General features: G+C 43.9%; 1 protein-coding gene across 3 annotated transcripts in view; it reads left to right on the forward strand.

Annotated features, from left to right (window-relative positions):
* Nucleotides 1-26,300, forward strand: part of CACNA2D3 (calcium voltage-gated channel auxiliary subunit alpha2delta 3) — an 854,557-nt gene that overhangs the window by 316,598 nt on the left and 511,659 nt on the right. For all 3 annotated transcript variants that reach the window (XM_032322613.1, XM_032322603.1, XM_032322620.1), the window contains exon 5: nucleotides 12,432-12,594. In XM_032322613.1, the coding sequence (XP_032178504.1) occupies nucleotides 12,432-12,594 (163 nt within the window). The remainder of the gene's footprint in view (nucleotides 1-12,431; nucleotides 12,595-26,300) is intronic.

Genomic DNA, 26,300 nt, shown 5'->3' on the forward strand with positions numbered 1-26,300 from the left:
TTTTTAAAAGATTTTATTTATTGATTTGACGGAGAGGGAGACAGCAAGAGAGGGAACACAAGCAGGGGGAGTGGGAGAGGGAGAAGCAGGGCTTCCTACTGAGCAGGGAGTCTGATGCAGGGCTTGATCCCAGGATCCCGGGATCATGACCTGAGCCAAAGGCAGACACTTAATGACTAAGCCACCCAGGCATCCCAGGTATGTTTAGTTTTGTTTAAAAACAAAACAAAACAAAACCCCACCAAACTGTTTTGCACACTGGCTGTTGCCTTTTGCATGCCCACCAGTAACTTTTGAGGGTGTCTGCTGCTCCACACCGTTTGCAGCTTTTGGTGTTGTCCGAATTCTGGATTTGGGCCACTCTACTAGGCACATAGTGGTGTCTCGTTGTTGTTTTCTTTTGCATTTCTCTGATGACACACGATGGAGAGTATCTTTCCACATGCTTTCTTGCCATCTGTATATATCCTATGTGGAAGTGTCTATTGAGGTCTTTAGCCCATATTTTAATCCAGTTGTTAGTTTTCTTATTGTTGAGTTTCAAGAGTTTTTGGTCTATTTTGGATAACAGTCCTTTATTAATGTGTCTTTTGCGAATGTTTCTTCCCAGTATGTGGCTTATCTTCTCATTCTGTTGATGTTGTCTTTCATGGAGCAGAAGTTTTTAATTTTAAGGAGGTCCAGTGTATCAAGTATTTTTTTCATGGATTGTGTCTTTGACTTTGTACCTAAAAGAGCATCACTGAATCCAGGGTCATCTAGTTTTCTCCTGTGTTACCTTCAGGAGTTTTGTAATTTTGCATTTTATATTTAGGTCTCTTATCCATTTGGAGGTAATTTTTGTGAAGGGTATAAGATCTGTATATAGATTTTTTTTTTTTTTTTTGCACATGGATATCCAGTGGTTCCAACACCATTTGTGGAAGAGACTGTATTTGTTTTTTTATCAAAGATCAGTTTTTGTATCAGATCCACTATATTTATGTGGATCTATTTCTGGGCTCTCTTCTACTGATCTGTTTGTCTATTCTTTCTCCAATAATGCGCTGTCTTGATTACTGTTGTTTTAGGGAAAGCCTTGAGGTTGGGTAGTGTCAGTCCTCCGACTTTGTTCAATATTGTGCTCCTAAATTTTAGTGAGAGAAATGATTGCTTTATTCCAGCCAGAAAATCTTATTTTTATTTACTATGGAAAATCTTATCATTATTATTTTTTTAATCTCATAATACCCTACTGCAGGGGTTGGCAAACTATTGCCCGCAGACCAGATCTTTTTTGTCGTTGTGTAAAGTTTTGGGAAATAGAGTTTGAATGAAGCACAGCCAGACTCATTCTTTTATGTATTGTCTGTGGCAGCTGTCCAGTTACAACAGCAGGGTTGAGGAGATGCAGTAAAGACTCCAGAGGTCCCAAAGCCTAAAATATTTACTCTCTGACCCTTTACAGAGAAACGTATGCCTACGCCTATCCCTGTCTTACTGACTCACTTTTAGACACTTACTCAGTGGACCACTGCATTCTGAGCTGGTGCATGCTAGGTGCTGGGCAACAGTGCACCCGCCATTTTGCCTCTGGTATATATTTGCCACATTTTGTCCCCTGGTTTAGTGTCCTGTGTGCCCCATCACACTTAGTACGTTATTGGATTTACTCACAAAAGAATTAATTTACTCTGACCCCTTGGGTGACAGGGATTCAGAAATACTGAGATGGAGTAATATATCTTTTCCTTGATCATATAGACAAAGCCACTGAGCCCCGTAATTATAGCAATGAATTCCAAGGACCAAGAAACGATTCTTCTTGTTTGCACTGAGTCAGCCTTTTCACAATCAATACAGAATGGACAAATGGATTTGGGGAGGAGGCACAGAACTCCCAGTCATCCGTGGTGAATGATAAGCAGAATCCTGCCTGTATTTCATCCTTCCTTCATTTGCATTCTGGTCTGTGAGGATTATTCCATTAAATGGCAGTTTAGAAGCTGCCTCCAGAGAGCCCGTAGGTGAACCGTGATTGTATTGGCCTTCACCAAGCTGGCTGAGGCTTTGTGTGTTAATTTAGCATTCAGTTATAATGAAAGAATGGCATTAGAGGCTTGCATTTTTATAAGCATCGTAATATTATGTGAAGCACTTGGGTCTGTGGAAAGTTGAGACTTCAGTTAACATGGAGCTGTGCGAGGGTTCCCCAATGACATGTTTCCTACAAAGCAGAGCCCTTGAGAAGAAGGGGCCTTCCCCTACTTGGCCGGTTCATGGGCTGGTCAAGGTGTTTCTGCCTAGTCGGGTGTTGTTTTGGTTCATGCTTCAGCAGAAAGGGCTGATTTCTTTTGTTTTGGGGTGTCATATCGTAGTAAATAATTTTTCAAAAAATAGTTGTGGGTGGAATATATTAAACCGAGTTTTGTTTCTCTCAAGTTTTTGATTTAATAATTTAAAAAACTTAAAATCTTTTGTGACGTGATTATCTGTTTTCTGTGTGTTGAGTTTGAGGAGTTCTTTATAGATCTTGGAGATCAGCCCTTAGTCTGTGCTGTCATTTGCAAATATCTTCTCCCATTCCATGGGTTGCCTCTTTGCTTTGTTGACTGTTTCCTTGGCTATGCAGAAGCTTTTGATCTTGATGAAGTCCCAAAAGTTCATTTTCGCTTTTGTTTCCTTTCCCTTTGGAGACATATCTTGAAAGAAGTTGCTGTGACCGATGTCGAAGAGGTTACTGCCTATGTTCTATAGGATTCTGATGGATTCCTGCCTCATGTTGAGGTCTTTTATCCATTTCGAGTTTATCTTTGTGTATGGTGTAAGAGAATGGCCGAGTTTCATTCTACACATAGCCTTACACCAGTTAGAATGGCCAAATTTAACAAGACAGTAAACAATATGTGTTGGAGAGGATGTGGAGAAAGGGGAGCCCTCTTACACTGTTGGTGGGAATGCAAATTGGTGCAGCCACTTTGGAAAACAGTGTGGAGATTCCTTAAGAAATTAAAAATAGAGCTTCCCTATGACCCTGCAATTGCACTATTGGGTATTTACCCTAAAGATACAGTTGTAATGAAAAGAAGGGCCGTATGTATCCCAATGTTCATAGCAGCAGTGGCCACAGTCGCCAAACTGTGGAAAGAACCAAGATGCTCTTTAACGGACAAATGGATAAAGAAGATATGGTCCATATATATACAATGGAGTATTATGCTTCCATCAGAAAGGATGAATACCTAACTTTTGTAGCAACATGGATGGGACTAGAAGAGATGCTGAGTGAAATAAGTCAAGCAGAGAGAGTCAGTTATCATATGGCTTTGCTTATTTGTGGAGCATAAGGAATAACACAGAGGACATGGGGAGATGGAGAAGAGAAGGGAGTTGGGGGAAATTGGAGGGGGAGATGAAGCATGAGAGGCTGTAGACTCTGAGAAATAAACTGAGGGTTTTGGAGGGAAGGGAGGTGGGAGGTTGGGTGAGGCTGGTGGTGGGTATTATGGAGGGCACATATTGCATGGAGCACTGGGTGTGGTGCCTAAACAATGAATTCTGGAGCACTGAAAAGAAATTTAAAAAAATAAATAAAAATTTAAAAAATCTTTTATGACTTAATTTTTTTATTGAAACATAAATTTCTATGTAGTAAAATTCAGAGCTCTTTAGCAAATAATTCAGTGAGCACTGACAAATGAATATACCTGAGTAATTCATACCTCATCAAGATATAGAACATTTCCAGCAACCCAGAATGTTCTATCATGTCTCTTTGAAGTGGAAACTCCCTCCCCTTAGAGAAGCAAACCATGATGGCTCTCACTATTGAATAATAATTTTGCCTGTTTAGAACTTCATATAAATGGGATTGCACATATGTTCATTTTTTGTTTCTGGCTTGTTTCACTCAAGATGTTTGTTAAAACCAACCATATTTTGAGTGTATCTATAGTTTGTTCCCTAGTAATAATCCACTATATGAATATATCACAGATTTATTTATCCTTTCATCTGTCGATGGACAGTGGACTTCTAGTTTTTGGCTATTGTAAATGGGGCTTCCGTGAACATTCACACGACATTTTTGTGGCTATATTTCCATTGGATAGATACCTAGGGGTGGAATTATTGAATCATAGGGTAGATAAAAGAACTGGTAAAATGGTTTTCCAAAGTTTTTTATATTTCCATGAATAATGTATAGGATTTCTGCTTACTCTGCATTCTTGCCAACATTTAGTATTTTCAGAAATTTTAATGTTAGCTATGCTAGTGAATGTAAAATTGCATCTGGTTGGACTTTTAGTTTGAGTTTCCCTGATGACTAATCTCGTTGAACCCTCTTTGGCTTGCATATTAGTCATTCATACACTTTCTTTGGAAGGTGTTCAAATCTTTTGCCTTATATTTTCTTTTTCTTTTTTTTAGAGAGGGGGAGAGAGAGAGGAGTGGAGGGGCAGCTGGAGGTGGGGAGAGAGAGAATCTTAAGCAGGCTCCATGCTCCCCACGGAGCCCGACACAAGGCTTGATCTCACAACCCTGAGATCACAGCCTGCACACAAATCAAGAGTTGGACACTTAACTAATTGAGCCACCTAGGTGCCCCAGCTGCCTTATATTTTCACTGATGTTTTGGAGTTAAAGGAATTCTTTACATATTCTGGGCATAAGTCATTGGTCAGATGTGTATTATGAATTGTTTTTCCTCAATAATGGTTTTTCTATTTCTTTTAATAATAGTGAATTTAATGATTAAGATTTTTGAAAAATTTAAAGTCTAAATTATCGATTTTTAAAATTGTTTAAGTGCTTTGTATGTCCTAAGAAGTCATTTCCTACCTGAAGACTACAAAGAAATTTATCTTTTTTTTTTTGAGAAGTATTACAGGTTTTTTTTTTTTTTTTGAGAAGTATTACATCAAACTCTGTCATCCATCTTGAATTACTATGTATGTGTTGTGAATTAGGTGTGAGGATGTTGTTTTTATATGCTTAGTCATTTGTCCCAGCACAATTCGTTGAAAATATTTTCCCCATTCAATTATGTAGGTACCTTCATTGAAACTCAGTTAAGTCTGTGTGTATGGCTTAATTTCTGGATTCTCTATGCTGCATAGAATATGCAATATACAATAGAATATGTCTATTCTAATGCCAATACCACACTGTTTTTGATGAATTACATGTATAGTAAGACTTAAAATCAGGAAATGTGACTCCTTGGATGATTTTTTCCTTTTTCAAAATTGTTTTTCATATTCTAGATCTCTTTCATTTCTGTATAAAATTTATAATTAACCTGGCACCTCCTAGAAAAAGCCCACTGAGATTTTGATTGGGATTTCATTGAATTTTTAGATCAATTTGGGAAGAATTAACATTTTAATACCAAGTTCTCTAATCCTTAAATAAGGCATCTCTTACCATCTGTATAAACCTGTTTAAATTTCTCATAGCAATACTTTGTAGGTTTTAGTATATGGGTATTACACATAATTTTAAAAATTTATACTTAAGGATTTCATGTTTTTTATACTATTGTTATCTGTTTTTTCAATTTAGAATTCCAATTGTTCTTTGTTAGTCTGTTAAAATACAGTTGATTTTTGTATATTGATCTTATATCATGTGATCTTGCAAAGTAAACTCACTAGTTGTTGTTGGTTTTTTTTTTTTTAAGATTTTATTTATTTGACAGAGAGAGAGAGAGAAACAGAGAGAGATCACAAGTAGACAGAGCAGCAGGCAGAGAGAGAAGGAGAATCAGGCTCCCCGCCAAGCAGAGAGCCCAATGTGGGGCTCAATCTCAGGACCCCAGGATCATGAGCCCAGCCGAAGGCAGAGGCTTAACCCACTGAGCCACCCAGGCGCCCCAACTCACTAGTTGTAATAGATTATGTGGTTTCCTTAGGGTTTTCTAACATAGATAGTCGTGTTATCTGCAAATAAAGACAGCTTTTTCCTATCCATCCATCCATCCATCCATTCATTTATTCATTCGTCTTACTCTAATTACTGGGACCACCAGTACAATGTTGCATAGAAATGGTAACCCATCCTTGCCTTGTTCTTGATCCAGGGGGAAAATTTTCAGTGTTTCCTAAGAAATATAATATCAGTTATAGGTTTTTTTGGTAAGGTGTTCTTTTTAGACTGAGGACATTTTATGCTATGTCAAATTTCCTATAAATTTTTATGATGAGCAGAAATTGAATTCTTTCAAAAGTTTTTTCTGCATTGATTTGGTAATGTGATTTTTTTCTTCTTCATTCTTTTAATGTGGTGAACTGTGTTGATTGATTTTTTCAGATAAACCAACCTTGAATTCCTAGTATAAGTATTGCTTAGTCATGATGTATTATCCTTTTAATTATAGTTGGATTTGATTCAGAATTGTATTAGCATTTTTCCCTCTAGGTTAATGTAAGATATTGGTGTATAACATCTGTATTTTTAAAGATTTAATTTATTAATATGAGGAAGAGAGAGAGAGAGAGAGTGAGAGAGAGCACAAGTGAAGGGCAAGGGCAGAAAGAAAGGGAGAAACGGGCTTCCTGCTGAGCAGAGAGCCCAATGTGGGGCTCGATCCCAGGACCCTGGGATCATGACCTGAGTTGAAGGTAGACACTTAACTGACTGAGCCACCCACTTGCCCCTGTAATATATTCTTTTTAAATGTTCATGTCTGATTTGGATTCAGAGTTATGCTACCCTCATTAAATAAGTTGAGAAATAGTTGCTATAGATAGTTCTTTTTTCTTTTCCTTATACATTTGATAGAATTCATCATGTAAGGCATCTGAGCCTAGAGCTGTTTATTTTAGCATGGCTAGTAATTGTGAACTCAATTTTGTCTGTTTATATAAATCCAGCCATATTTTATATTTCTTCTTGTGTCCATTTTGGTAGTTTATATGTTTCAAGGAATTAGCATTTAAGTTATCAAATATTAGCATTAAGTTGTTTGTAATATTTCCTTATCCTTTCATTATCTCTAGGATCTGTAATGTTGTTTCTTCTTTTATTCCTGGTACTAGTATTTTGTACTTTATGACATTTTTCTTCATCAATCTAGCTAGGGTTTTAAAATTTCATTAATCCTTTTAATGAACCAAATTTTGATATCTTTGATTTTTTTCCCATTTTTTTTCTATTTTTATCATTTCTGCTTTTATCTCTATTATTTCATTCTTTTAACATTGAGTTTCATTTCCTCTTTTTCTGTCTTTTTACAGGAATAACTTAGACTATTCATCTTAAAGCTTTCTACTTTTCTATTATAAGACTTTAAATTTGTAAATTTTTCTCTAAACTCTGCATTTCTCTAAACTGCTACATCTGGCAAATATTGGTTTTTTTTTTTTTCATTACCATTCATTTCACAATATTTTCCAATTTCTCATGTCATTTTCTTCCTTGACTCATGTATTATGAAGCAGTGTGCTATTTAATTTCCAAATCTTTGGGGTTTTTCTAGATATCATCTTTTCTTAGATATCATTGGTATTTTTCATGTCATTATCATATAATGACCTCTAAAATGAGCCCATTGTTATCAGAGAACATACTATGTGGGTTTTAGCTATTTTAAACTGAGACTTGTTTGGTGGCCTAGTGTGTAATCTGGAAAAGAATGTGTGCTCTTCAGTTGTTAGGTGTAGAATTCTATAAATTCAATGAGGTCATGTTGGTAGATAGTGTTGTCCCATGACCACCCCCGAGTAAATGTCCTTAGCACTGTGTCTTTATCAAGCCTCCTGGTGGGCAGCATTGCAAATGTGTTGTCACAGTTAATTGCTGGAAGAATTAGGGCATCTTATGTGATTGCCCCAGAAGATAACTCTTGGAAATCTGAATCTGGATTCCTGGGGACTTTATCCCATGTGGTCTCTTGGCTGATTTGCTTAACTATTTTCACTGTAAGGAATCTTTTCAAACAACCAACTTTGGTTTCATTCATTTTTCTCTATTGATTTCCTGTTTTCAATTTCGTTGACTTCTGCTCTGCAAATAAAACAGTTTGATTTTTTCTTCTGGTTATTTTGGATTTAATTTGCTCTTCTTTTTTTAGCTTCCTAAAGTATAAACTTAGATGATTAATTATTTTCCTTTATTAGGAACATTTGTTCAATGTATAAATTTTCTTCTAAGTTCTGCTTTTGCTATGTCTCACAAATTTAGTAACTTATATTTTAACTTTTAGTTTATAATTTCTCAAGACTTCTTTTTTGACCTATGTGTTATTTAGAAGTATGTTCTTTGCTCTCTAAATATTTTGGGATTTGTCCAGCTATCCTTTTGTTATTGATGCCTGGTTTAATTCCAGTATAATATAGAAGCAGAAACTGTATGATTCCTATTCTTTTTAATTTGTTAAGGTGTGCTTTATGGCCCAGAATGTGATCTGTCTTGGTGATTGTTCCATAAGAGCTTAAGAAGAATGTATATTCCTATTGTTGGATGAAGTATTCTATATATGTCAATTAGATCTCATTGATGGGGTTATTCAGTTTAACTATATTTTTACTAATTTTCTGCTTGCTGGATTTGTCAGTTAGTGATAGAGGGCTATTGAAGTATTCAAATATAATATTGAATTCATTTATTTCTCCTTGTAGTTCTATCAGTTTTTACCTCACATATTTTAAGACTCTGTTGTTAGTGTATACATGTTACGAATTATTATGTCTTCCTGGAGAATTGACCCTTTTATCATTATGTAATGCCTGTCATCTTTTTCCCTAATAAATTGCCTTACTTTGAAGTCTGCTTGGTCTGAAATTAAATGTCTACTCTTTTTTTTTTTAAGATTTTATTTATTTATTTGACAGAGAACATAAGTAGGCAGAGAGAGAGAGAGAGAGAAGCAGGCTCTGCACTGAGCAGAGATCCCAATGCGGAGCTCGATCCCAGGACCCTGGGATCACGACCTGGGCCGAAGGCAGAGGCTTTAACCTGCTGAGCCACCCAGGTGCCCCTAAATGTCTACTCTTTCTTTTGATTAGTGTTGCAATGGTATATCTTTCTCTGTCTCTTTACTTCTAATCTATCTGTTCTTTATATATATACAGTGAGGTTTTTTATAGAAAACCTACAGTAGGGTCTTGTTTTTTCATCTACTTTTAGTTTTTGCTTTTTAATTAGTGTATTTAGACCATTCACATTTAAAGTGATTATCAATATAGCTGGATTAATATTACCATATTTGAACATGTTTTTTATTTGTTGATCTTGTCTCTCTTCCTCCCTCCTTCCTTCCTGCCTGTCTTCTACTCTTTCTTTGCCTTTTCTGGATTTAATTAATTATTATTAATTAATATTAATCATATATTATTATATATAACATATATTTTTATATATGTCTTTTCTGGATTTTATTATTATTAATTATTATTAATTAATACTATATAAAATTACGTTTTATTATAGATTATTATTAGTTAATATTAATTAAATATTTTTTGCCTTTTCTGGATTTATTTTTTTCTTCTTGCTTAAAGCATGTGAATTATACTTCCTTTGAATATTATTTTAGTGGTTACCTCATAGTTTGCAATATACCTTTACAACTAATTCAAGTCCAATTTCAAATAGTCTTGTACCACTTCATGGGTACTGTAGGTAGCTTTTAACAGTATTCCCAGTTCCCTACTCTTGTTCCAACACTGCTGTAATTCCTTTCACTTATTCATAAAGTATAATTACCCAGAAATTTGTATTGTTATTTTGAATGAACTTATCTGTTAGGTCAGTTAGGAATAAAATGATTTCTAAATCATTGATTTCTGCTCTTATCTTTATTATTTCTCTTCTGCTGAATTTAAGTTTATGTGCTATTCTTTTTCCAGCTTCTTTAGGTGTAAGGTTAGATTGTATATTTAAGACTTGTAGTTTCTTTTTATTTTTTATTTTTTTTAGAAGATTTTATTCATTTATTTGACAGAGAGACAGAGATCACAAGCAGGCAGAGGCAGGCAGAGAGAGAGGGGGAAGCAGGCGTCCTGCCGAGCAGAGAGCCTGATGTAGGTATTGATCCCAGGACCCTGAGACCATGACCTGAGCCAAAGGCAGAGGCTTAACCCACTGAGCCATCCAGGTACCCCTAAGACTTGTAGTTTCTTGAGAAAGGCCTGTATTGCTATATACTTCCCTCATAGATCTGCCTTTGCTTCATCCCAAAGGTTTTGAACACTTGTATTTTCATTTTCATTTTTTTCCATGAATTTTTTTCAATTCTTCTTTAATTTCCTGGTTGACCCATTCATTCTTTAGTAGGATGCTCCCTAGCTTCCTGTATTTGAGTTCTTTCCAACTTTCCTCTTGTGATTGAGTTTGTGTTGTAAAGCACTGTGGTCTGAAAATATGCATGGTATAATCTCGGTCTTTTTGTTGTATGCAGTGGATGAATCATTAAATTCTACTTCTGAAACTAATAAAAAAAAAGAATAAGAAAATGATTATTTTATTTTACTTTCATTTATTCCTGCTGTAACAGTCTTCTTTATGTAGATCAGAGTTTCTGACCCATAACATTTTCATTTTCTTAAAGGACTTTTAATATTTTTTGCAAGGCAAGTCTAGTCCCAAAAAATTTCTTCAAATTTTGTTTATATGAAAAGGCATTTAGTCTCTTTCAATTTTGAAAGACAATTTTGCTGGATACAGAGTTCTAGGTTGGTGGGCCTTTTCTCTGAACACTAAGTATTACTCCACTGTCTCCTTGCTTGCCTAGTTTCTGAAGAGAAAGCCGATATAATCCTTATCCTTGTTCTTCTAAGACCCCCCCATTTCTGACTTTTTAAAGATTTTTTTTTTGTTCTTTGTTGTTGTTGTTGTTTTTTCAGTTTGGTATTATATGCCGAGGTGTACATTCCTTTATATTCATGTACTTTGTGGTCTTTGAGCTTTTTGGATCTGTGATTTGGCGTGCGTCATTAATTTTGGAAAATTCTTAGCCATTATCACTTCAGATATTTCTTCTCTTCCTTTCTCTCTTTCTTCTCCTTCTGGTAATCCCATTACATATCTGTTACACTTTTTGTAATCGTACCACAGTTCTTGAATGTTCTGTTCCCTCTTTTTTTTTTTTCCTTGCTTTTCAAATTAGAAAGTGTCTTTTGACATATCTCCAAGCTCACTCATTATGTTCTTGGCCATGTCCAGTCTGCTGATGAGCCATCAAAGGCATTCCTCATTTCTGTTATAGTGTTTTTGATTTCTTGCATTTCCTTTTGATTCTTTCTTAGACTATCCATCTCTCTGTTTCTTACCCATCTGTTCTTACCTGTTTTGTACTTTTTCTATTCATGCCCTTAGCATATTAGTCATAGTTCTTTTAAATTCTCAGTCTGCTAAATCCAATACACTTGCCATCTTGGAATACTGCTCAGTAGATAAGCACACAGACTCTGGAAGTAGACGGCCTGTGTTTGAATTCTGGCTCTGCTCATCATCTGTGTAGTCTTTCACAATGTCCCTCTGTTCTTTCTACCTCCGTTTCTTCATTGCTGAAGTGGGACTCCTCATAAAACCTACCTCATAGAATTGTTAGGAGAAATGAAGCACATGAAAAGCACTTTGGGGGAGCCTGAGTGACTCAGTCAACTAAGCCTCTGACTCTTGATTTCCACTCAGGTCATGATCTCAGGGTTATGGGATCAAGCGCTGCGTTGGGCTCTGTGCTGAGCCTGGAACCTGCTTAGGGACCTCTCTCATCCTCAGCTCCTCCCCACCCAGATAAATAAACAAAACACTTAGAATAATGTCTGTCACAAAGTCAGCCTTCTGTGTATGTTAGATGATGATCATGACCGTGATGAGGTTGATGATGAAACAACCATTTGTGCCATGTGCCGGCACACTCCCGTGCGAGGCCCATGGCCTGTGTTGTCTCCTCTGCCTGGGGTGCTGCTCCCCAGATGCCCACGTAGCTTGTTCGTTCTGTCCTTCAGTCTCTGCCCGAGTGTCCCCACAGCACTGAGACCTTTGCTGAGCACCGTATGTAAACACAGCCCTTCCGCTGCTGTTCTCCCTGCCTGCCCCGGCTTTGCTATTCCCTAACGAGTATGGTTATAAGACATATTACAGATTTACTTGTTATTTTTTTGTTGACTTCATAGTCTCCTTCAACTTAAGGGCAGGGTTTGTCTTCAAAATTGAAAGAATTAAAATATCCTTAGGGCAGTTGTCTCTAGTTATAAAAAGAAGTCCTGTGCGGCTCCTTACAATAAGGTTTTGAAGAATATTTAATGACATGGAGAAATATTTATCTGGTGCTATCACGCCTGTGCAGGAGCAGCCACAGATGACAGGGAAGACTAAAGGAGATGGTGCGACTAAGGCAGGGTCCACGCCTGTAGGGGACGCCCCGCAGCCTGTGCCCAGGTCTGTCTGAGTTCGCAGCCTCCGGCCCTAAGCCACAAGTAATGCTTTTTGACTTTCTCTTTCAGTATGAATACTTCAATGCTGTGCTGATAAACGAAAGGGACAAAGATGGGAATTTTTTGGAGCTGGGGAAGGAATTCATCTTAGCCCCAAATGACCATTTTAATAATTTGCCTGTGAACATCAGTCTGAGTGACGTCCAAGTGCCCACGAACATGTACAACAAAGGTAAGACTCACTGCTGGCGCTCCTTGTAGAGGGTGGCGAGCAGGGGGTGCGAGGGATGGCTCCGGCTGGTTTGGGGTAGTGTGTTTTTTGAAAAATACCGTTGCGAGCTGGGTGTGTCAGCATCAGCGGGATTGGTGAGGTGCGCCTGTTCTGCCTGGAGACGGCTTGCTGTTGTGGCAGCTGGTGTTCGCATCAAGCCATCTAACATGTAATCCAGGGGCTGGCAAGCCTTTTCTGTGAAGGGCCAGCTACTAACTAACTTAGGCTATGCGGGCCACAGTGTCTCTGTTGTAGCTTCTCAGCTCTGCTCTTCTGGCACAAAGGCAGCCTTAGACACTGCATCAATCAGTGGCTTCGGCTGTGTGCCAGGCCACTTTTTTATCTACCAAAACAGATGGCTGGATTTGACCCACAGGCTGTGTAGTTTATGACCCCTGCCATAGTCTTGTTCTCTTCTCTTCCATTCCTTATCATGCTTTTATGGGTTTGGGAGCTCCCAGGGTTGCAACAGAATCAGCTGTGGTCTTTTCTTGGAGTACAAAGCAGGATGGACCTCCGTGGGGCCCCCTGTTTCAGACTTGAATGGAGAACCCACTCAAATCCAGCCTTCTCATAGACCCTCAGTTCTTTCCCCCAAATTCTCATCTGCCTGTGCGAGCTGGGATTATAATGGCTGGTGATGGGGGCTCTGGCCTCAGACTGTCTCTGGTTGGTCCCGTATTTCATCTCTCACTGGCTGTGCCTTTCGTGCACCCCCTTGTCTCTTTAGAACTCTGTTTCCACATACCTAGGATGTGGATAATAATTGTGTCCACTGCATGGGGTGATTGTGAGGGCCACACCTCACGAGTTGTTGGGAATGTTGCGTTCAAGTGAAGGATGTTGCCCTCATTATCCCCACCGTCAAAGAGTAGGACTTTGCTCTGCTTTGTCAGACCTGGCCAGCAAAGACCCATCCTCCCCAAAATAAATCAGAAAGCCATGGCATCTTCAACGCAAAATGCCACCCTGTTGTCTCTCAAGGTTTCAAAGACATCATGGGGAGCTTAGTTTCACCCCTAGTTTCAGTGTCATATCCAGAGTGCAGCAGTCAGGAGAAGAGCTCTGGGTATGAGTCCCACTCTTCCCCTTGCTGGCTCTGGGATCCTGACCAGGAAACTTCGTCTCTACAAGCCTCAGTTTCCCATCCTATAAGAGAGGGATAAGGATACCACCTCCTTCTGGGGTTATTGCAAGGCTACGGAGTGAAGTGTGCACAGCTTTAGCAATAAGATTTGCTCCCAGAAAGCGCTCAGTGCATTTGAGCTGCCATGGTTATTACTGTAAATACTGTGAATACACATTGCATTTCTAAATTATCCTAGGTCACCATTTCAAGAGCTTGGTCAATGATTAAAGAGTTCCCAGCTCATGGCCTGAAACACTCTTGTGCTTCTCTGTTGTGTCTGGATACCTAATGTCTCCCTTCCCGGGTTACCCATTACCTATGCTTAAAATTTAGAGGAGACAGTATCCTATCCATGAACATCTCTGATGGTTATTGGGGACCCTGTGGTGAACTAGGCACAGCCCCTCCCTCAAGAGGGCCACAGTTTATTTGGGGGAACAGGTAGGTAAAGAGATCAGTAGAACACCCTGTGTGTCACCTGCTGGCCACAGTTACAGACAGTGGCGGGCAGTGGGAGCTCCAAGGAGGGAGTCTGACCATAGACTCACGTGGACAGCCATGTATTTATCTATCTCTCTTCCCTTCTCTCTGTCTGAGAGAGTAATGCCGATATGAACCGTCTCTGGTGGGCTCTGGACTGGACCATGTCCTGTGGCTGAATCCTCACTTTGGACTCTTCCTGAGGGCAGATCCCTGAGGACCCAGAGGGCTCAGCCCCACCTGGTCGAGTACAGTTTGCTCTAGTCCCTGAGGGTGAGCTTGTCAGCTGAGGAAGGAAACCCCCTTCTGTGCAGTGTGGCTGGAAGAAAGCCATCCTCACAGCATTAAATGCATTCTCAAGTGAAGATGAAAAATTCACAAGATTTTACAGAGCAATTTCAGACATAAAACAATTGAGACTGATCTTTTAAAATGTGGCAGCTGCTTCAAGGTTGCTCGAGCCATTAGTACCGTTAACGAGATTTAATTGCACCTTGAGCTTTAAAGGCATAATTGTACCTTTCAACGGTGGCAGCACGTTAAGGGACCAGCCCTGCAATTGATCACATGGGCTGCAGAGTCAGGGCTCTGAGGCTCACAGAATCCTAACAGATCGCTTGAGCCATGGAAGTAGGTAATAATATTTAAAGCCAACCTCCAGGGGTTCCTGGATGGCTCAGTGGGTTAAGCCTCTGCCTTCAGCTCAGGTCATGGTCTCAGGGTCCTGGGATTGAGCCTCACATCGGGCTCCCTGCTCAGTGTGGAGTCTGCTTCCCCCTCTCTGTCTTCCTGCCACTCTGCCTACTCGTGATCTCTCTCACTCTCTCAGGTGAATGAATAAAATCTTAAAAAAAAAAAAATAAAAAAATAAAGCCAACCTCCACAGCCCTTGTGGGACCTGCCTACCGCCCCTACCCAGACTCAGTGCTCCCTCAGCGAGGCTGTGGGGTCATGGACCAAGGTCAGCCAGGCGCTGTGTCCTGTTTCTGCCAAGCAGTGAGTAGCCGCACAAGGGAGAGAGGAAGGGACTTCAGGAAAATTCCTGTCTCCATTCCACCTAATTCAAACCAGCCTTAGTCTTTTTTCTTTTCAAGCTGCAGAAATGTATTTCATGTTAAGAGGACCCGCCAGCCCAGATCTGGTTACTGATGACATGTACTCGGAACACATGCTCCAGGCTTGGTCGCTGGCTGGCTGTGCCGTTCCCGTGTTAGAAATCTTGCCCCAACAGAGGAAACCAGTACAGGATATGCTTTCTGGGCCGTTTGGACAGAGCAGAGCAGGTACATGGGAGAGCAGGTACTTAGGAGAGTGGGTACATAGGAGAAGGGTCTGATACTTGCCTGGGAGCTGCAGTGCCCTGTGCTTTGGGGCATAATGGCTGGAGGCAGCAGAATGTAGCCAGTAAAATCTGTTTTCTGCGATCTGCTCTTCGTCTCCTTGGCCAGGTCAACATCTGCCTCTGCTCCTGGTGCCTTTCTCGTGGGCGCTACAGGAGACTGGAGCTTCAGAGGTCATGGCCTGGGGGCAAGCGGGCCCACTGACCAGGAGAATTCAAAGAGCCCTACCCCAGAGTCCTGAGAAATGTGTCTTAGGGTCCTGCTAGCTTCTTCACGAAACCTCTTCTGTAGATGTTTGCCGAGTGGCTGCCTTGGCACCTAGCTGGGGCACCGTGTCATCTGTGACACTCCTGGGAAGACTAGCTGAAGCCCAGAGAGAGGCACTGACTCAATGAGGAAAGCATGGAGTATGTTCTTGTGTGTGGACCATTGATGGTCTGCCCGTGGGTTCAGATAATACCAAAGTCGGTTTTATGTCCTCCCTGGGCTAAAGTGGTGTAAAATCCACACACACACACACACACACACACACACACACACACACACCCCTCTGGACATGGACACATACCTACATAGGTGCACCTGTTTGTGTGTCTGTATCTACACATGTGTGTTTGTATATGTGTCATGAAACCTACCCCTTTATTCCCGCATGTGCCTCTGCACCCAGAAGAGAGCCCCTCTTTTTCACAGTATACCCTTCTCTTTCCTCCCTGGCACCCCGTTTCTCTCCATTTCTCTTATCCTTGCCTCCCCTTTCCTGCTTATCCAAATGCTCCTCTCAAAAGCCAACCCAGGAAGCCTCTATCATTCACTCTTTCCTTAAGTGACTTCAGCTTTGTTCTAGGATTGCTTTGTTCCAGAAGTGCATTGCATGTCTTGTTGTTGTTATTGTTGTTGTTTGTTTTTTTGTTTTTTTTTCCTTTTCCACTTGGAGTTTTCCGAGGGCAGGGGACTCTGCTGCTTCAACCCCGGTGCCCCACTTTCTTCCAACACCATGCTCTTTACTTACTGGGTTTTCCAGAGATGGGGGGTGAGCTGGGAGAGAGCAGTGCCCCTGCCTCCTGGGCTGTGAGAAGTCAAGCCTGCCTGTAGTGTTCTCATGGTGTTGCAAGCAACGAAAACATATCCTGGCTGATTTAAATGGAAAAGAAACTTTTTGAAAGGACTTTGGTTGGCTCACAGACTCTCCAAGAAAGCTGGAGAATAAGGCTTGGAAAATGGTGGGGAAGGAGGGCGGCCAGGGGCCAGAGCCACACCCAGAGCCAGCCTGGCAAGGCTCCCGCACCACGGCTTTGCTTCACCAATGCCTCTGTGACTGTGAAAAATGTCTGTGCCCCCTTTTCCTCAAACAGACTTCGGAAATGGTCATGCCAGTGGCCTGCCTCAGCGGGTTGCCGTGTGGATTAAGCATGTAGAAGGATGCCTGGTGCATGGTGACCGCCCGGTACCCGAGCTTGAGCAAGTTTCTCTTCCCCTCTCACCCTCGGTATCCTTAGCTATAAAATGGGTATAATATCAATGTTGACCTTCTGGGATTTGTGGTCAGCGCTGTAAGAATAATGCCCGTGCGGGCTGGGGAGCCATGGCTAACCCACTGATGTTGGCTCCTGTCCCCTGCTGGAGGGAAAAATAAAACCCATGTCTGAGGTTGGGGTCCGATAGCCCAGGGAAAGCATGTGGCCCGTCAGGGAGCCTGGTCCTTGCCATGGGCCGAGGCACCCTGCTCTTGTGATGACCCTATGGCTTTGTTCAGTTCTCAGGGGCAGTTATGGTGAAGGCAGGAGGGACTTCCAGAGGAGGCAGGATTAGAAGCCGGTGTTTTCATCATGTCCTCTCTGGACCACATGCCACCTCTGTGCTGCAGCTGGTGGATGGGGAGCCACTTCTCTCAAGTGCTTGAAACCCACGAACTGGAAATAGACCAGACTTTGGATGGAAAGCGTCTGCTTCTCTCTTCTCTCAGAGCTGGTGCAGAACAGCAACGGGTGTTCTGTGATTCTGTGCTTTTAGGGTTTTTGGCTGCTAATCTGAGGGTTTTCCCCTTACTTCCTTGTCCCACTTTGTTCCCCTGCTTTCCTCCTGCCCATCGCCACGATGCCAGGGCTCTGCTGGGAAGACAGAAGGCCGCCCGGTGATAATAGTGGGCTAGAAGAGGTGATGGGTTACAAATATGCCCGGAGTAAACACAAACGCCTGTAATTTGGCTGGGGGGGGGGGGGGTTAGTGGGGAGGGAAAGAAGCCTGTAGCTTCTGAATATTTTTAGACCCTAGAAAAAAAAAGAGGCAGCAGTTTTAGGCTGGAAAAAAAAAAAAAAAAACATGGATTTTAGACATGATCCGTTTAAACTTCTGCATCATTTTACCACTTTGGCCTTGTTTTCTTCCCTCGTCAGCCCCACGAGAGTGGTTAGGCAGTGTTCTTGCCTCTGTTTTTCAGATGACTTCACTAAAGGTCCGAGAAGAGGGGCATCTGGGTGGCGCATTCGGTGAAGCATCGGCCTTCAGCTCAGCTCGTGATCTCAGGGCCCTAGGACCGAGCCCTGTTTCGGGCTCCCTGCTCCGTGGGGAGTCCCCTTATCCCTCTTCTCCTGACCCTCCCTCTCCCCCTACTCATGTTCTCTCTCTCTCGCTCTCATGCTATCAAATAAATAAATAAAATCTTAAAAAAAAAAAAAAAAACAAGAAAACAAAGGTCATATTAGCACAATGACTTACTCCAGCTCACACAGGTAGGAAGGCTCGTGCCAGGGTCGGCCTTGATTCTCTGATGAGCATTCTAGCTTACTCTGCTGCCTCTCTGGGCAGGAGTACTGGGAGAAGACCCTGGTCCCTCAGATCCCCTGCGTCTGGGGCTTGGTTACTTCCTGGCCACCTTGGGATATTTTGCTCAGGCTGAGAACCTCAGCCCGAGGCCCATCGCCAGCCTTCCTCTGAAGCTCTGACTCTCCCTGGGCACTGCCAGGGCACAAAGCCCCACTGTCGCGAGATCCCAGAGCCTGCTCCAGAGTCTAGTCTCTGGCCACTTTCTGGCCGGCCCTCCTTTCCCTTTCCTCCATGACACTCAGCCTAATAATTTCAATGACCTGAGGTTCCTGCATGGGCTGGGGGAGAGGGGGCAGTGCTGCTGACTCATGGAGCTTCTGCCTATGAGCCCTGCAAATGCTTTTGGACCCAAGAAATACAAAGGCTCCAAATGTTGGCTTAGGACAGAAACAGGGAGAGAGCAGGGAGAGGTGGACTGCCTGGCAGAAGAGAGAGGAGGTTGAACTGCTGGACATGACCGAGGCCACCCCTTCCCCTTCCTGACTTCACCCAGCAGAGAGCCCAGGCAGGCCGACTGGGCGGCCAAGCTCTCCTGCATGCAGGGTTAGGTGGGCGTGGGGTGGTGGCACACAGCCCCCGAAACTGAAACAGGCCTGAGGAAGGGGAGAACCATAACCACCACTCAGGTCAGCCCAAGGATTCAGTCTGTCTGCTACAATCTAATGGGTTCTTCTAAAAAGCCCAGGGAAGGGCAGAGGTGTGTGTGTGTGGGGCGGCGGATAAGGGTCCCCTACGTGGGGCCTGGGCGGCATGGCTGGATTAGGCTTTGTTAGATGTCCCAACCTATTTTTCGAACGTTGGGTTTGATAAATCGTAAAACACGCTTTGCCAAGCATATGTTTCTGATTTGTTGACACGGAAATCTTTAAACTGGTCTTGTCTAAGAGCCATTTGATGGGTAAGAAGGCTCATGAGCCTTTTAAGGAGCTGTTTAAAAGTGCCATCACCAAGACGGTGACATAGGCGGTTCCTGACTTTCTCCCCGTCATGAGAACAACTAGTGTGCATTCAAGGACAGGACGCCACTGAGAGAAACCTAGAAGCGGAGGTGAGGCAGAAGCACCCTCTGCAGCCCAGAGACCCAGGGAGACAGCACTGGGGGGAAGAGATGCAGCGACACAGCCACCCCATTTCCCCTTCCCCAGGCCAGTGCAGCACCCAGCCAAGAGGTCCCCCTGAACATCCACTTCTTCCAGCCAGAAAAGGGAGCCTGGGGTGACCGCCAACCTTCCCCAGCACTGGGAGCCGCTCTGTGGGAGCCCCTCCTCTGATCTCACGCCACACCACGGGGGCTGCAGGGGACTCTTGGGGCCCAGCCCCTGGCAATCTGACTGTCAAGAAGAAGGGGAAGGGGCTTGCCACAACCAGCACTGGGTCTTGGCAGACTGAGTTCACACCTGCAGCATCCGACTGGGCCCCCCAACCAGCAGCTTTGCTCCCCTACACAACCAAGTCAGGGTATACTCTGATCAGAGAACTTGGGGTGGGGGGTGCAGCTCTGCTCTGGAGACCAGTTTGTCCGCACTCAGACAAGTGCTGAGTCACAGTCCCACCTGCTTGGAGAGTGCATCCTGGCCCCCTCTGAGTAGAGGGGCTGGCTCCGGCTCCTGGAAGCTGTGTTCAAGGGGCAGGATGGCAGAGCTGCTCCCCCAGAGCGAAGCCAGGACTGGGCGTTCAGACTTCCCAGGCTCTGCACAAGCGAGAAGGTGATTCAGAGCCAAGGCTGAAGTAGTTCCCGGCCCCTCCTATCCCCAGAGCCTGTTTGGGAGACTGAGAGTAGCCTGCATTGCTCCCTGCCACCCCTGAGCCGGGCCAGGGGCTGAGTCCTAGCCGCACCCCTATGGAGACCCCATGTGACCAGGTGGCTGGCCATGACTCCTGGAAGCTGTGAGGCCTAGTGGCCCTCGAGCCGAGAGATGAGCAGACGGAGTGAAGCCGGGGGCCCTGTGCAGCCCAGAGCCCTGTGCAGCCCAGAGCTGGGGGTACCACAGGCTTGAGTTGCGATGACAAAGTGCTTTGCTGGGTTTAGAGACACTTTTCCCACTGCATTCCGGTAGGGAACCTTTTTTGTAGCTGTGGCCCTTGTGGGTTCCAGTCTCCAGCCTGTTTGACCGGGGCCAGCCTGTTTGACCGGGGATGTTCCAGAGCATGGGGGGGAGCTCCGGAGCCCACTCAGCAGGCCTGTATGTGTGTGTGTGTGTGTGTGTGTGTGTGTGTGTGTGACACGAACCTAGGTCTGCATAGGTATCCACGTGTGTATGATGGGTTTGTGTCTGTATTTTCTCAGAAGTGGTGTTAGTGGAAGGAGGCTGTCCCATGCCCACAGTGGACCCTTAATGCTTAGGCTTATGCTTAGGCCAGAAGCAGGGCTGGTTGAATGAAGGAGTGAATGAATGAATGAATGAATGGGTGAGTCAGTTCCTCTGTCCTGAGCATTTTGTAAAGCTTAGCTTATGTGCTACTGAGCACTTTAGATGAGGTCATCTGCCACTACCCCGAGTGCTGTAAGCAGTGGGGTTCCGCCGTCCCTCACAGCCTGCTAGGAAGGAAATCGGAGGCACACCGTCCATGGTCTCCACGCCCGAGTCCTGTCTGGCACACTGAACAGGGTAAAACTCAGTGCACGACTTTAGGTGCGAGTGAGCAATTTCCTAAGAAGCGAGTGAGAAAGGAGTTTATGGCCCCTGCCTGAGGATCTCCGAAACACTGTGTGTTCCCCGCGTTTCCTGCACCCTGGGCAGTGACCCAGGCGGAAGCCACTGTCTCCATGCTTGTCCATTCCCAGGCTCTTTCCAGAGCCCTCAGGCATCTAGGAATACCAGCTTGGTGGAAGAGCACTGAACTCTGTGAGCCTCAGTTTCCCCATCTGTAAGGTGTGGAGCGTGGAGCGTCCCTAAGAGCATTACAGGAGATAGAGGTGCAGCGCCCAGCACAACACTTGGCACACAGAGACACTTGTTGGGATGCACTCTGTCTCCTCACACCAGAGCCCTTTCCAGCTCCCCGTTCTGTGGTGGGTTCCCAGTGTGGCCCCCAAACCCAGGCACAGCCTGGCCCTTCTCTTCAGCTCTGTTTCTGGATGAAATGCAAACACACCCACAGACACCTGTTACCCACCCTCTCCTCCTGCTTGTAGTCTTAGGACTCCTGGCAGCCTTCCCTTAGGCTTTGCCCTTGACCCCAGTCTGCTCTCCGTGTACCCCCTGGCCAGGCTTGTCCTTTCCGGAGAGCTTCACCGGTGCCTTGCCTTTCCTTCTATTCTCAGTCCTCCTCTCCAGAACAGCCACCTATCTTTATGTCTCACAGTATAGTGGTTTCTTTTACATTTGTCTCTCTCCCCTGGAACTTGAAGATAGGGGCTGTTCAATTTTTTTGTTTTTGCATCCCCTTGGGAACCCAGCAGAGGGGATGGAATAGGAAAGATTACCCATTGAACGGAGCTGAGTCCTGGATTACTATATTACTACCCGAATCCTGCATTACCATTATATTACTTCCTGAATCCTACTCTTCTGCATTACTACCTGGATCCTACGTTACTGCATTACTATATGAAGATTATATGACTACCTGAATCTTACTTTACTACATTATTCCCTAAATCCTACATTACTACATTACTCCCCAAAAGCTACATTTCTACATTACTCCCTGGATCCTATATTACTACATTACTCTCTGAATCCTATATCCTAAATCCTACTTTTCTCCATTGCCACCTGAATCCTACATTACTACAGGTCATCACAAATGGATTGGTGTATGGTGGTGGTTGTTTTTTTTTTAATTGGTCTGTCCATTCTACTTCTATTTGAATTTGATATTTGGGAGGGAGTGTTGCTTTTGAAGACAGTCATTTTTAGAAGTATGCTTAATAAAATAATAATTCCATGGTCTTTTAATTTGTTTGCATTTTGTAATACATAGAATAATAAAAATTGAGATAATAGAAATTGAGATGGAGGCTTACAGTGGGATAGGAACTGAATCTGGGCTAAGAGGAATTTAAAAGACAGTGCCCAGGCAGTTAAGGACAATGTTAGAACAGGAATGATTGCTAATAGTGTTCTTTTGTTTTGTTTTGTTTTGTTTTGTTTTCACCTGGTGTCTCCACATTTGTGAATTGTCACAGTAATAGTAGAGAGCCAGAGTTGGTAGCTGATTTGCTTAAAAAAAAAATTAATGACTTATGGGGAATTCAAAGTCATTCCTGTGATAACATCACTCGTAGGAACTTGCTTTCTGATCTTGGATTGGGAGGGAGAGCGGGGACCACCTTGAGCACTCTGGAAATGATAGCAGGGGTAGTGCAGCCTGGGCTGGCGGTCAGGTGTGTTCCAGAAAGGGAAACAGGGTAGGAAACTCTGTCCCTGGTCTGACGCAGCCAACCTCAATATGCCACAGGTCCCCAAGAGTGAGAAAGGGACCACTTTGCTGGAAATGCATGCCAGGCCTTCCAGGATTTGGGAAGAACGGGGAGACATGTGGATATGTGGACAGTCCTATGGTTGCTGCCAGTGTCCTCAGCAGCCCTCCCTGGGAGGCCCTGGGTCATGGTATGGCTTGTTCGGGGCCATGTGATCTGAGTGTGACAGATGCTTGTTGCCCCCGGGGCTGACCCAGGCCACCATCCATAAAGTGGTCATTATGGCAGCACCTCTCTCCTGCGGGATTGGGGGGGTTAAATGCAGTACTGCTCTACCATCAGCATTGCAGCTAGTATGTCGTAAAAGCTTAGTAAGTGTCCCTTTTGTGACATATACATGGAACATAAGGAATAGTGCAGAGGATCCTAGGGATGGGGAGGGAAAACTGAATGGGAAGAAAACAGAGAGGGAGACAAATTATAAGAGACTCTTGACAAAATGAGGGTTGCTGGAGGGGAGGTGGGTGGGGGGCTGGGGTCAGTGGGTGATGGGCGTTCAGGAGGGCATGTGATGTGATGAGCACTGGGTTTTATACTGAACTGATGAATTATTGAACAGTATATAAAAAACCAGGGATGTACTGTATCTTGGCTAATTGAATTTAAATTAATATAGCCCCCCCACCCCCCCGCAAAGAGTGATACTGAAAAGTCCCCAGTGGTGTGGCTTCTTCCTGGGAATGTCTCTGACACTGAATAAGGTAACATTCTCTTTCCTCCTGCACCTTGCGAACCCCGTTATTACTGAAGTTTATACCAAGAAATTCAGTGAATAGCAGAGTGTGTGCAGCCAGAGTTGCTTGTAGGCGTTGGAAGCCAACGAGCACCTTCTGTAAGCAGCGGGATCCCCAGTCCACACACCTGCCCTCCTCTCCCTCATCGTGTTCAGACACTCGGGCAGCCTCTGTCCGTTCAGGTCCTGCTGCTCAGGCCACATGGCTGCTGGGAACCTTGGTGTCCATGTCAGTTGTTGATGTCAACGATAGGGCTCCAAATAATGCTCTTTGCTTTCCTTTTGTCTGGGATGGGGACTCTCAGGAGGGCACTGTCCTTGGCAGGGACATGAAGGACACCTTCTTCCTTTTCACTTTTCGCACTGCTTCCCCTCTTTGTAGCTCCAAACTAATGGAAACTTCTGTCCAGGATGTACTACCCATTGTCCTTGGAGACACTCACCTGCTCATTAGTCCACAATGTCTCCCTCTATCGGTTTTCACCCTCTAGATAACATGCTATGTGCAGGCACAAGCATGGTCTAATACAATCCAGTCCTACCCACAACCCGGCGAAGCAGGAGCCCTCATTGTTCCCATTTCACAGATGAGAATACTGAAGATTTGGGACCCGTTGAGGACACCTCAGCTAGTAAGATGGGCAAATCAGCAGGCAGCCCTGACACTGACTTTGCAACCCCTGGGATCTTTGCCTCTTTATTCCGTGTCCTGTGCATGGCCAATGTTCCCCACCTGCCATGCCCGAGTACTCCGTTAGCTGCGTCACGCCTGTTCACGGGCACACTTCACACGTGTGGCAGTGGAAGGTCCCGGGTTTGTCAGACTGTGCTATTTTCTTCTCAGCATGCAAAAATCCATCATAAATGAAAACTAGTCTTATTTTACATAAACACTCCCAAGCTCTTCCCCGGATCAAGATAAATGTTGCGGCAGAAAGCCTTTTTTAAAATGTAAAGCAAATTCTACATCAGAATGTCAGTGGGTACCAACTGCTCACACGTTGGGGATATTTCTGTCGGGAGATGAGACGATTCCACATTTAATCCTGCAAACCTGCCATACCAGAACGCACACCAGGGAGTAAGGGGGTGATGACTCACGGTGCAGAAAGGCTCTTCGCCTCACTAGAAGATTCCCTGCAGTGTGTTCAGGAGAAATACTTCCTCCACTGTGGCGGCCGGAGTGACATTTGCAGAGCTGTACTCCAGAGACCCCGCTACCGTATATTGATTTAATAGACATCCACAGAGCCCCTCTTGGGTGCGGACCTACTATGTTAGCATGAGGAGGTGTGGTGATGAATGAACAGAAGCTCTCCATGCTCTCGTATTGCTTAGAGGCTGGCAGGGAGGCAGATGGGAAGGAAGCACACCAGGGAACGTTTGATGAGACCAGCGGGCTGGTGTGCAGGAGAGGGTTGTGGCCTGGTGGCAACATGGCCCGAGGTGGGGGACGCGCTGGGCTCAGGGCGATCTAGGGTTGGGGGATGGCCATGATCAGAGGGCATTTTCCTGAGGAACGATGGGTAGGAAATGATTTGGTCTAGGGCTGGGGTGGGAGGGGGTGCACAATACATTGTTAAGGGGCCCTTAAAAAAATGTCCTGGGATGAAACAAGGGAAGGAGATGCCGATGCTGTGTGATGCTTGGGGGTCAACTGTGTGCATGAAATACTCCAGGAACATGTGTTTCTACCATAGAGAAGGCCTTTTAGTTGTATGAGTCTGCTCTCTCCAGACTTACTTGATTCTATTTTTTTTTTTAAGATTTTATTTATTTATTTGACAGAGCTCACAAGCAGGCAGAGAGATAGGAGGAAGCAGACTCCCTGCTGAGCAGAGAGCCTGATGCGGGGCTCTATCCCAGGACCCTGGGATCATGACCTGAGCCGAAGGCAGAGGCTTTAACCCACTGAGCCACCCAGGCGCCCCTGATTCTATTCTTCTATTACCTATTACCTATTCTCCAATACCACTATCTCAGAAGGCACAGGATTCCCCAAGATTAGGACGGCTGGGACACTGGAGGTCTCTGGGCTCAGGTAGCTGGGTCCAGAGGTAAATCCACAAATGATCAAGATGAGGAAAAGATATAGAAGAAAATGCATAGTACAATGTGTGTGTGTGTGTGTGAATAGGTGTGCATGTGCGTGTGTGTATGAAGGATATACATAAATGACTGTATACACAGAACATTTCTGGAGGCATGTAGAAGAAATTAAAGTACATACTTTCCACTTTCCACCTTTCTGTTCAGTTTGAATGTTTTATCATGAACATCTGTTTTTTTGGAGGGCATGAAAAGCCAAAGAACAAAAGAACTTGATTTACAAAAGCTACTGATCTTCAAGTAATTTTCAGGTGCAGAGGAGAACACCTGTGTGTCAAAGGTTACTGGCTTTCCTGCTGATGGTTCTTCTGGCTTCCTAGTGGCCATGGTTGATGATGGTTTTGTTCAAGGCGGGAGGACTGTTGAGTACGCCTTGCACAGACGCTGCCTTCGCTGGAGGTTGTAGTTAGTGTCATGTTGTGTCCTGATGGTAGTGGTTATTGTCATACAAATGATGTTGGCCTAGGAAAAGAGAAATGGGTTCCCTCTAAAGTGGTTCCATAATGTTCCCGTCACTCGCTGATGGGTGTTACAGACATGGGAAGACCCTGCCTCAAATATGAAGAACATTCTGCCCTTGGAAAAGAAATGTGTCAGTGCTTCCAAGGGTTAGATAGAAAACCG

The sequence above is a fragment of the Mustela erminea genome, chromosome 1 (genome assembly GCF_009829155.1).
Source record: "Mustela erminea isolate mMusErm1 chromosome 1, mMusErm1.Pri, whole genome shotgun sequence".
Classification (NCBI taxonomy): domain Eukaryota; kingdom Metazoa; phylum Chordata; class Mammalia; order Carnivora; family Mustelidae; genus Mustela; species Mustela erminea.